This window comes from Haliotis rufescens, unplaced genomic scaffold (genome assembly GCF_023055435.1).
Source record: "Haliotis rufescens isolate VD_foot unplaced genomic scaffold, xgHalRufe1.0.p SCAF_29, whole genome shotgun sequence".
Lineage (NCBI taxonomy): Eukaryota > Metazoa > Mollusca > Gastropoda > Lepetellida > Haliotidae > Haliotis > Haliotis rufescens.
The window spans coordinates 3337930-3350606 of NW_025963990.1; the positions used below are offsets into that span (position 1 = coordinate 3337930).

At 43.6% G+C, this 12677-nt stretch overlaps 2 protein-coding genes across 2 annotated transcripts in view; one reads left to right on the plus strand and one right to left on the minus strand.

Annotated features, from left to right (window-relative positions):
• The first annotated feature begins 1732 nt into the window (after positions 1-1732).
• LOC124144409 lies at positions 1733-5087 on the plus strand. The gene is made up of 2 exons (XM_046513777.2): positions 1733-2087; positions 3488-5087. The coding sequence occupies exons 1-2, from the start codon at positions 2050-2052 to the stop codon at positions 4452-4454; spliced, it is 1005 nt and encodes a 334-aa protein (XP_046369733.2). The 5' UTR covers positions 1733-2049; the 3' UTR covers positions 4455-5087.
• Positions 5088-7650: 2563 nt separating this feature from the next.
• LOC124144437 (collagen alpha-5(VI) chain-like) overlaps positions 7651-12677 on the minus strand; it is a 34424-nt gene continuing 29397 nt past the window's right edge. Inside the window, exons 13-14 of the mRNA XM_048402786.1 lie at positions 10463-10697; positions 7651-7783 (exon numbers count right to left, since the gene is read on the minus strand). Of these exons, the coding sequence (XP_048258743.1) occupies positions 7728-7783; positions 10463-10697 (291 nt within the window). The 3' untranslated portion in view covers positions 7651-7727. The remainder of the gene's footprint in view (positions 7784-10462; positions 10698-12677) is intronic.

The window sequence follows — 12677 nt, forward strand, 5'->3', positions numbered from 1 at the left end:
CGAGGATTCCAAACCCTGCGACTGAGCGGGTTAGATCGCTGACTTTGTGTGCTGGCTATTATGTGCCTCACTCTAGCAGTGTGGGTTCGAATCCTGGATGGGACTCAAGCCCCGAAAAGTACGAGAATCTGTACGTTACTAAAAAAAGTGTTATCCCAAATATATCATTTGTAACTGTCAGAGACGTTCGTGTGAGTTTTTTAGCGCAGCTTGTCGCTGATACAATCTCTGTTAGGTACTTTATTTAAAACATTTCATACAAAGGGGTCATTGTGAAAATAAACTGCCGATCTGAAGAAAAGTACACACTTGAAAATTGTATCTGGCAAATTAATTACAAACGTTATCAAAACGTTCTTTGGCTGAAAACTGTCGCCGAAACACTACATAACTTAAAGTCCAAACACCTGTATCAAAAGTATCACCGTCGAATAACCATTTCTTGTTTGTTTCATTTTTAGTGATATGGGTGTGTATTTTCTTTTCCCAACAGTTTATATGTATTTAAATGGATCATATCAATCAATCTTTCATCATAAAGTAGTGAAGGTCATAGGCCATTTCTACAGTTACATAATTTCTTGAGTTTGTTGGTTGGTTGGTTTGTTGTTTAACGCCGCACTCAACAATATTCCAGCTATATGACGGCGGTCTGTAAATAATCGAGTCTGGACCAGACAATCCAGTGATTAATATCATGAGCATCGATCCACGCAATTGGGATCGATGACATGCATCAACCAAGTCAGCGAGCCTGACCACCCGATCCCGTTAGTCGCCTTTTACGACAAGCATAGTCGCCTTTTACGGCAAGCATTGGTTGCTGAAGACATGTTCTAACCCGGATCTTCACGGGTCGATATACCAGCTCGAGTGAATAAATATCGGTACTCATATGAAGCGATGGATATATACAAACTCCTGAGATTATCATAAGCATAACACACAAGTATAACATGGTAATCATCCTGTATATATCTTTGTTTGCATACATGACTTACTCTATCTGATGTTGTTTCTTTAACATATCTAACAGGTTCAATTCGGATTGTATCTTATACACATACAATAAACTACGGTTATAACGAACACGCTTATAACGAACTGACCGTTAAAACGAACTTATTTTTTAGTCCCGGCCATTTGATGTATATATGCTTGTAACGAAAAACCGTTATAACGAACTAAAATAAGTGGTCCCTTTGAGTTCGTTATAACCGTAGTTTACTGAACATAATACATTTAGAATCCCAGATGACACACCCTGTAAGAAATATAATATTAATGCAACCGTTACACAAACGCGAAAGAACATTTTAAAAATAATATGTAAAGGAAAATAATACTCAGTCCCTTATTGTCTTCATTATTTTCATCTATTTTTTATATAAGTCTTATAAATAATGAGAAATTAGACAATTTACATACTATAGTACACGGCGAAATCATTATCGAGAAACCCCAACTCCCGCGTCGATCACTGTGAGTTGTCCTGGCGAATGTACAAAGGGAGACTACTCTATGTTTACTGTCACAATGTCCGGGACTTCGGACGAGCGAGATTTCATTGAATTTCGCAATCTCGTGTGTGTGTTGTTGGTGACGTCACTCATAATCAACAACATAGTTGGTAATAGATCGCGGAAGGAGGCGTTCAATGTGTCAGCTATCCACTGAATACGGTACATGTATAGATCTTCGCCACTCAGACATATTTCTTGCGGTGTTGCAATAACCACAGCTTTGCATATGCAGAGTTGGGGCACGATGGGTTTTTTAACTGGTTAGGAATGTATAATCAACTCAGCACGCATGAGCAACTCACAATACGATCACGTAAGTGGAGTGCTTTATAAACACATGTTCAAGCGTCATCACTGTGACGAGCTGGCCCTAAACATGTGTATTTAACACGGGTAGGACTAACAATTTCAAGCGTTTGTGCAATCGGAATACGTTTTGGGATATAAAAGACCCAAGGAACGAAAATATCTTCATTGGCGGTGGAACACAGTCATAACAACCTCAGAGGTTTATTTGAACCTAGCTATGGCAATGGCAGCTGCCCCCTCGGGGGCTACGATAAGGTAACGCATGACGCGACACACTCACAAATACCGTGACTATTCTTGTAAAACAATTATATACACCCTGGTCTCACAAGGCGAGCTGTGTTTGAATGAAAGCATCCTCAGTTTGGTTCTAATCGAACTTTTCAAGATCAACTGTTGCAATGAAATATTTCCGTTACAGTATTAGCTTTGATTCATCGTTTCATATGAGTACCGATATTTATACACTCGAGCTGGTATATCGACCCGTGAAGATTCGGGTTAGAACATGTCTTCAGCAACCCATGCTTGCCGTAAAAGGCGACTGCTTGTCGTTAGAGGCGACTAACGGGATCGGGTGGTCAGACTCGTTGATGCATGTCATCGTATCCCAATTGCGTGAATCGATGCTCATGATGTCAACCACTGGATTGTGTGGCTTAGATACGATTATTTACATATAGCTGGAATATTGCTGAGTGTGGCGTTAAACAACAAAGAACCGCTGGTGTATTGTCAAGCATATTCGTGATTTAGAAGCCTGTTCAGGGACATGGAGTTGATTTGGCTGCGGTCACCTCTCATCGTTTTGAGGGGTCGGTCTTTGAGGGGCTAATTTGATCTACTATCACTGAACAGGGACGATCGATAGTCCAAGACCCGTAAAGATTCCGGGGTAGAATAGGTCTTCAGCAACCCATGCTTGCCGTAAAAGGTGACTATGCTTGTCGTAAAAGGCGACTAACGGAAACGGGCGGTCGACTCGCTGACTTGGTTGATACATGTCATCGATCCCAATTGCGTGGATCGATGCTCATGATATTAATCACTGGATTGTCTGATCCAGATTCGATTATTTACAGAACGCCGCCATATAGCTGGAATATTGCTGAGTGCGGGGTTAAACAACAAACCAACCAAACCAATCGATAGTCCAATGGTTGAATTGTTCGCTCGTCACACTGAAAACCCGGGTTCGTTTCCTCACGTGGATACAACATGCGATATGCATTTGGGAGCATTCAGATGGACAATAGTGAGTGAGTGAGTTGGGTTTAACGTCGCTTTTAACAGTATTCCAGTTATATCGCGGCGAGTCAGCTTAATGTGGGAGGAAAGCCTGAAGTGATGCAGGTCTCAGACCTCTACCACTTCGGTGAAACCCACGAGCACGGGTATGGTGCTGACAAACCTAGAAACATAATCGGGGCGAACCGGGATTCGACCCACAACCATAGGTTTCTGGCGTGCCTAAGGGACGCAACACTACACAGCGAATCGCGGCGCCTTAGACGACTGGGCCACCCGTGCCCCCCAGGTAGACAATAAATGACATAAAAGTGTCTTGATTCATATTGCTCTTTCAAGTGAGACAGTTTGGTAAATAAGTTGTTTTCAAATATAATTCTAAAATGACTTTTTCTTCTACGTTTTAGCCAAGTATCCATAAGTGAACTTGAAAACAATGGCTATTGCGTCATCAATGATGTCATCAGTCAAGAAGAATGTGATGAACTGATCGGCCAGTACAAATGTTGGTTGGAAAAGTTTGAAGAGCCTGATTGGCCAAATCACAGACGTTCTAATATATATCAATATAGGATTGGTCACTTTGGAGCCACGTGGTGTGCAAGGCTAAAGGTGAAACCAGTGTTTTCTTCGTTGTGGAAGACGGACAAATTGCTCACTAGTTTTGATGGCGTGGCTGTCTCACGGCCCCCAGAAGAAACTGACAAGGTGTTCGATTCCGGTCAGAACTGGTTCCATGTAGAGCAGAAGGTGTCACGTGAGGGCCTCCATTGTTACCAGGGGGCGCTATACTTAGAAGAATCTACCGAAAATGACTTCTGTTTCCGGGCACTGAAAGATTCGCACAAATATCATAATACTTTTTTCGATCATTACAAGCCAGCACGAGCAAAGAGCCTTAAGAGCGATCTCTACAAATTAGCAACGAACCAAGTTGGTTGGTACAGAAAAAAGAAGTGCAAAGAAGTGAAAGTAGCAGTCCCAAAGGGAGGGATGCTGTTGTGGGACTCTAGGCTTATTCATGACAACGTCCCGCCAGTGGTCAAGAGGCCAAATGCCGATAGATGGCGCTTCGTGGTCTTCGTTTCCATGACACCTGCCATCTGGGCAGCCCCAGGGGACATTGCGCTGAAGCGGAAGGCCTACAATGAACTGTCGATGACCACTCACTGGTCATCGCAATCTCTCGAAATTGTTGAAAGTGTAAGAGAACCGTCGCACAGTGGTCAGCCTATGTACTGCATCGATGCTATGCCGGAAGTGGCTAAAACAGAGGAAGCGATGCGATTGGCTGGAGTTTTGGACTATGATTTTAAAAATGGCCAATCAAATGGTCCCAAATTAAAACCCGTCTGGAACCCGCCCCGTGGTTAAGGATTGGTTGTAGTATGCATGTCGCGAGATAAAAGAGTTGGAAATTAATGGTAAGAATACAAAAATCCTGGATGTAACTTAAGATCCTCTTCAAAACTATCAACATTGGAAATAAGTAATTTTACAATGAACAGAACACGCTAATGTTGTTCCTGAGAAACTCTTTATATTCAGGGGAAGTCAGATTCTCACATAAATGATGGTAAATGAGTGAGGGAAGGTTTGACGCCATAATTAGAAATAAAACAGATATATTTTTTTAGGAACGACGTAACTGGGCAACAGCCAGGTCACCCAGCAACCCTTCAGAACACAACACACACAGCGTGTACAACCAATCCCCATTCCACTTAAAACAATAGATTCCATTTTTCCACAATTTCCGAACAATCCAAATATGACCCTATGTTGACATTCACAAAATCCAAAGCAAGAACTCACAAAAAACTATTCCGTCAAATGAAAGACATATTTCTTTGTTTAGCTATCTCGGGTCATGTCTGTTGAGTGATCGTATGTTCTAAAATTTTGAAACTGGGCTTGGTTGTGTCGACTCCCAGAAACACGCTCTGTCATTACCATTCCACATTCTTACTCATGCAATATTCTCAATAAAATATAATTATCAAATTATTTCTATTGTTGTTTTATTATTTACTTTGTATTATGGGATTTTACCGTGTTACCAACTATGCGATTTTGAAAACGGGGTTCATGTTAAGAATCCACCATAGTCGGGTACTTGGGTTTCAGTGAAGCGATGATTGCTAACTACCTGTATCAATTCCGGCCTTAATCCAACGAGGATTCCTTACTATTTTGACATGTCATGATATAAGTGAGTGAGTTGGGTTTAACGCCGCTTTTAACAGTATTACAGTTATATCGCGGCGTGTCAGCTTAATGTGGGAGGAACGCCCGAAGTGATGCAGGTCTCAGACGTTTACCACTTCGGTGAAACGCACGAGCATGGGGATGGTGCTGACAAACCTAGAAACATGATCGGAGCGAACCGGGATTCGAACCGACAATCAAAGGTTTCTGGCGAGCCCAAGGGACGCAACTCTGCACAGGGTATCGCGGCGCCTTACACGTGCCCCCGCCGCTGTCTGCCATGACATGAGAAACCATTAAACTTGTTCCACTTTAACATAATCAAAGACGATAAAATCCCTTCCGTAATCTTGAGAAATGTCTGATAAAAGCAGAGTCCGACTATATCGTAAGCTTGTGTTTATGAATTACTATGAAACACTATCCTGAATACACAATGGGATGGTCACTTGGCTACAAACCAGTGGTATGTCTGGTCACTCACTCACTTACATTGAGTGAGTGAGTGAGTGAGTATGGTTTTACGCCGCTTTTAGCAATATTCCAGCAATATCACGGCCCAGAAATGGGCTTCACACATTGTACCCATGTCGGGAATCGAACCCGGGTCTTCGGCGTGACGAGCGAACGCTTTAACCACAAGGCTACCCGACCGCACCCAATGGCTTTAAGAGGGGTACACAAATTACGATTGACTATCCGGCGAAACAGCTTCCACTGGGTGTAAGATTACCTCTGAATAATATATGAATGGATCACTGAAAATCAGTGATGAAACAGGGTGTTCGCGAAAACAAATCCTCACAAATGGACCCTCTATTATTACAATTTAGCTTTAAAACCAATACGGCTGGCAGTGTAGATCACGTACGTTGTGTACCTGTTTGATAAGTGTAGTTTGGCACGGTTCCCATAGCCGAAAGCTATGAATACACAATGCCTTTTAGAAAACGGTCAAATTTCTCATTCATTCAAACTTTCGTGTTCACAGTTATTGGAGCCGTGCCAAGTTACACTTGTCAGAGGGGTACACAAAGTACGCGATCTGGACTACCAGTCGTCGAGCTTACATGTTTTTGTGGTAGACTCGGTGGCTGAGATGGTTAGATCGCTGGTTTTGCTTGTGATTAAGCGCCACACTCTGAGAGTTTGGGTTCGAATCCCGAAAAAGTACAACTCGTACTTTACTAAAAACATGTAATCCTAAATATAACATTTGCTCATAAGTTGTTTGATCAAGGTTGCAACATTCAAGGCCTCAGTAAAGCTTTCAAAACGTTTTATGGTAGACATGTGGAGGACATTTCCAAATTTGACGCATCAGTGACCAAAATGATGCCCGATGCAATTCCCTATTTTGACTTGTACCTTATGTTCCCATGGTTTTTTTAGGTGAACAATTGACTTGCCTTTGCATGTGTTTGTGACGGGTGCCACCGGTGGGGCAAGACACGCTCACCTTTTCGGCGAACACCTGGTACCATTACTATATGATTGTGATTCATAAACACATGCTCGGAATTGTACAAACGACTCTGCTCTATGCAGAGATTTCTATTGGATATGGAAGGGGTAAAAAAAAATTTGTCGTTTTTTCTCCATGTTATATGCTGTGTACATGGCGTTGATAACAATTAAGTACAAGTAATTTCCCAACTCTGAGGTCACATAAACGCGTCAGGCTAAACACATTTTTTACTACACTACATGTGTTTTTCACAGTATAACCTTGATGTTACACCTTGTAATGTACACCAGTCGATGAACAAACTGCAAACAGACACTCGGTGCAACGGATGCTCACACTATTGACCACTGGTTTGTGAGTGTTGGCGTCAGTTGTATATAGAACTGTAGACTGTTTGGCTTCAAGAATATCATCATGTACTCGCACTGTCTTTCGAAGAGTGAAGGATGGTGGGTAGCTTAGTGGTCACACTGTTCGCTCCTCTCGCCGCAGACCCGGGTTCGATTCACATGGGTACAATGTGTGAAGCAAATTTCTGGTGTCTGGTGTGATACTGCTGGAATATTGCTAAAAGCGGCGCAAAACCATACTCACTCACTCACTCACTCACTCACTCATGGTTGTACATACCACTGGTTTGTAGCCAAGTGACCGTCCCACGCCATCGGGAAACGCTGACAAACAATACACCATTTGACAAATAGGGTCCACCCGATCTTCATTGTCAGCATACTAAGAACCCATTCGGCCCCAGAATCTCAACAGTGTGTGACTCAGACTATAAATTCAAAGGTTTAGCTTCTAACGAACGACCGTGCAATCAAAAACGAAATCTATCTTTGTGTGAGGAACACTCTTCTTCTAATTCAAATTCCGATATATAAAAAGGATAGCTTCTAACGTACATTTTTATTCAAGCCATGCCATGTCACAATAGGTCACTGGTCTTTCAACGCCGTCTTGATTACTGATCAGGTTCGTCTGATTGTTGTAGATGGATGGACAGGGGTAGTTGATATGGCCATATCTGACAAGAAAGTCAAAGTCGAGAGATGCAAATAGAGTTGTTTGTTTGTTTGTTTGTTTGTTTGTCTGTTTGCTGACATCGCCGCACTCAACAGTTTTGCAGTTATGTGTTGGCGTCACGTGTATAATGGAGTCTGGACCAGACAAACCAGTGATTTCTATTTTGAGAACAGAGCCCTATTAAACGATCCATTTAGTCGCCTCGACAAGCATAAGGTGTTTGGGATGGATTCTTACGATGAATCCCCATCTCAGCCTTGTATGTTTTGACTCGCCTGTCAAAGTAGCAGTATCTTAAACACACAGCATATGGTTAAAAAACTGTGGTTGTTGAGCTTGTCCCGTTTGCAAATCAGGGCTACGCTGTGATGATGACATGGTTTTGGTATAAATGTGTTTTTTTGTTTGTTTGTTTGTTTGTCTGTCTGTCTGTTTGTTTGTTCGTTTCTTGTTGAATGCTGCATAATACTCCAGCTATTATCGAGTATGGACCAGACAATCCAGTGATTGACATCATGAGCATCGTTCCACGCAATTGGGATACGATGACATGCATCAACCATTTAGCGATCATGACCACCAGAACCCGTTGGTCGCCTCTTACGACAAGCGGGGGCACGGGTGGCCAAGTCGTCTAAGGCGCCGCGATTCGCTGTGCAGAGATGCGTCCCTTGGGCACGCAAGAAACCTATGATTGTGGGTTCGAATCCCGGTTCGCCCAGATTATGTTTCTAGGTTTGTCAGCACCATGCTCGTGCTCGTGGGTTTCACCGAAGTGGTAAATGTCTGAGACCTGCATCACTTCGGGCTTACCTCCCACATTAAGCTGACACGCCGTGATACAACTGGAATACTGTTAAAAGCGGCGTTAAACCCAACTCACTCACTCACTTACGACAAGCACAGTCGCCGTTTACGGAAAGCATGGGTTGCTGAAGACCTACCCCGCGTCTTCACGGGGTTTTTGGTATAGAATACAGATTATACCACCGATATAACAGTGTCTCACTAATAGCACGGCGTGCCATCTTGATATGGGAGGAAAGCCCGAAGTGATGCAGGTCTTAGACGTTTATGACACGCTTTGATAAAACCACGAGCATCGCTGATGTGTTCGCAAGCCACGATCATAGGCTTCTGGCACGCCTAAGGGGCGCAACTCTGAGCAATTGCGGCGCCTTAAGCATACCATGTGTTCCCATATCGCTCGAGCATATAAGTGAGTGAGTGAGTGAGTGAGTGTGGTTTTACGCCGCTTTTAGCAATATTCCAGCAATATCACGGCGGGGGACACCAGAAATGGGCATCACACATTGTACCCATGTCGGGAATCGAACCCGGGTCTTCGGCGTGACGAGCTAACGCTTTAACCACTAGGCTACCCGACCGCCGCTCGAGCATATAAAAAAGTAACTGTTGCTGCCCACAAGAACATCGACACCTTCTTTTCTCGATCTGATTACTCTTTGCCAACTTCAGTTAACGACCTTCTCTTGTACTGTAACCTATCTGTCGTAATGTAGTTATAATGTTAATATAAAACACATCTTATGATCCATTTCAAATTGATATTTTTCAGGAATATTGAAACGCATTATTGTTTTACTGTTACTAAACATGATATCAATATCACTTTAAAAAGTTAACGTTACTTGGTTAACGCCTTAGAATGCTTCACTTTGGGATTTCTTCCTACATCTAACTTACACAATGTGATAGAGCAGTTCAAAGCGGTGTTACACCTTACTCACTCGCTCACTCACTCACTCACTCACTCACGCACTCGTAGAATTGGTCTTCAGCAACCCATGCTTAACGTAAAAGGCGACGATGCTTGTCGTAAGAGGCGACTAACGGGATCGGGTGGTCAATTTCGCGGATCAATGCTCATGATTTCCGATACAAGTTTCCCCCCCCAACACACACGCATCCTCCCTCCCCAATCTTTCAGTACATCCTTTGAGGGTAGATTAGGTCTTCAGCAACATACTTGCCGTAAAAGGGGACTATGCTTGTCGCAAGAGGCGACTAACGGGATCGGATGGTCAGGCTCGCTGACTTGGTTGATGTATGTCATCGATCCCAATTACGTGGATCGATGCTCATGATGTCAATCAATGGATTGTCTGGTCCAGACTTGATTATTTACAGACCGCCGTCATATAGCTGGGATATTGCTGAGTGCGGCATTAAACAACAAATAAACAAAAAAAACACTCACTCACCCGTTCACTTATCCCCCCGACTCAATCACTCACTCACTCACTCACTCACTAACCCCCCGTACTCACTCACTCACTTATACCCCCACATTCACTCACTCACTCACTCACTCATCTCCAGACTCACTCACTCACTCACTCATCCCCCGACTCACTCACTCATTCGTTCACTCACTCACTCATCTCCATACCTGCTCTCTCACTCACTCACTCATTCAATCACTCACTCACTCATCCCCCAGACTCACTCACTCACTCACTCATCCCACCAGACCCACTCACTCACTCACTCGTTCACGCACTCACTCATCCCCACACCTGCTCTCTCACTCACTCATTCAATCACTCCCTCACTCATCCCCAGACTCACTCACTCACCCAGACCAACTCTTTCACTCACTCACTCATCCCCCCATACTAACTCACTCACTCACTCACCACCAGACCCACTCACTCACCTCTGCACCTGACTGCAATCAGGTAATCAAGGTACCGAATGAGGTTGTGGTAATCGTGCACGTTCAGCATGTGTTCTGCATCCGGGTCAGAGGCTAGTATCATCTGCTCGTTTAGGTCAATCTCGGTGCCGATTCCAACAACAAATACGGTGACGTTGTCATGATGAAGGTCCATGGCAGTGGAGAACGTTTCAAATTTCTTGTGAGAACCGCCATCGGTGAAGATGATTGCCACCTGAAACGTGAAATCCATGCATATTCAGTGACATTTTAAGGGGAAATTCCACCTCAAGAGGAGAATGCAATCGAAATCCTCTCTATGTTTACGGGAAACTACGGTTATAACGAACTCAAAGGGGTCCCTAATTTTAGTTTGTTATAACCGTAGTTCGATATAAGCATATATACAACATAGACAATAAATGGCCGGGACCAAACAATATGTTCGTTATAAGCGTGTTCCTTATAAACGCACATATATAAAGTATTGGTGCAGTACTTTTCAGTGCTTGAAAGAAGATATGTGAAAGTGATTTAATATGAGGTTTTATGCAGCAGAAAATCGTGAAGCTAATTGGGCTTAAAAGTACGAATATTTCCTCTTCTTCGGGGTCTGGCAATACATGTATATAGAGGTAATATACTGTACATTATGCTGCAGCCTTTTACTCAGAATTTGTATTTCGCGTTAAAGGCTCTATAAGCGCAAGATTTGCATGATGGGTTCCACCATCACAATCACCAATCCCAATAACGTTAACTACGGTTATAACGAACTCAAAGGGACCACTGATTTCAGTTCGATATAAACGTAGTTCGTTATGGCCATATATACCTGTATGAAGAGCAAATGGTCGGGGCCAGAAATATGTTAGTTATATCCGTCAGTTCGTTATAAACGTAGTTTACCGTATTATCCTCGTTATAAACTTTCCTTCTGTTCGGAATCGTAAAGGTAAACTTTTTTTTAAATATAGATTAACTCTGGCTCGTTTAAGATGTAGTTCACACCAACTAAAAAAAGAAACAGGAAGATATATTCGGCATATCTATTCGGATGAGTTTCAGTTTGTTTTATATTTTACAATCCGTTAAATATGTCAGCCACAAGAAATAAGACACAGATGGGAGCCACTAGTGCCCAGATTGCTAGAACTTGTGGTTGTCCCGTGTTGCTGTAACTACCTGATGCAACGTTACAAACAGACCGGGCAGATATCAGACATGCCAAAACAGGCAGACCCAGGGTAACTACGCCCAATGAAGACCGGCACTTGCGTACTATGCATCTCTGGAATCGATTCCTGACAGTGACGTCATCAAGAACGAATGCCTGAAGGCATGTGGTTAGTCGACAAACAGTGACCATGCGACTCACATCTTCCCGATTGAAAAGCGTCCACTAGCCTTTTTTTCAAAGTCTTGGGATGGGAGAGTGAGTATGGTTTTACGCCTCTTTTAACAATATTCCAGTAATTTCACGACGGGGGACACCAGAAATAGGTTTTACACATTTTACCCATGCGGGGAATTGAATCCGGGTCTTCAGCGTGACGAGCAAATACTTTACCCACTAGGCTACCCCACCGCCCCCCAAGGAATTAGGGCTTACAGAGAACAGTTATTGACAGCGCAATATCGTCGTCAGATATTGAGATGGGCCCGGACTGTACGTCGTTGTCCGCGACGTGACAGGCAGAGGGTCGTCTTCTCTGATGAAAGCTGGTTCTGTCAGTTCGGAGCTGATGGAAGACAACGTGTTTACCGCCGAATGGGAGAACGAACGACGGCATGTTGCGTTTAGAAGGTCGTGCCGTATGGTGTAGGGAGGAATGTGTAAACAGGGGAGAACACCACTGGTTACCGTTAAAGGAAATTTGGCAGCTCAGCGTTACATGGAAGACATTCTTCGTCCTACTATTTCTACAACCGCTGCCACGTTGTAACCTTTATCACAATGACAACGCCAGACCCCATACAGCCGGAATCGTACAGAACTTCCTTGCAGCCAACAACGTCAACGTGTTGCCGTGATTTGCACGCTTCCCAGCCATGTCCCCAATAAACCTCCGCTGGGATGTCATGGGTCGTCATGGTCGACAGCGACAACATCCTCCAGCCAACCGACCAGAACTGATCCAGGCCCTCCAAGAAGAATGGCGACGTATCCCACGTGACATCATCAGACGGTTGACTTTTTCTGTTTGCCGGAGAG

Bases quoted from the DNA above. Each gene is read 5' to 3' on its own strand.
- LOC124144409 (XM_046513777.2), top strand. From the start codon at position 2,050: ATGGCAATGGCAGCTGCCCCCTCGGGGGCTACGATAAG. The intron at 2,088-3,487 runs GTAACGCATGAC...TCTACGTTTTAG, and splicing joins CCCTCGGGGGCTACGATAAG to CCAAGTATCCATAAGTGAAC.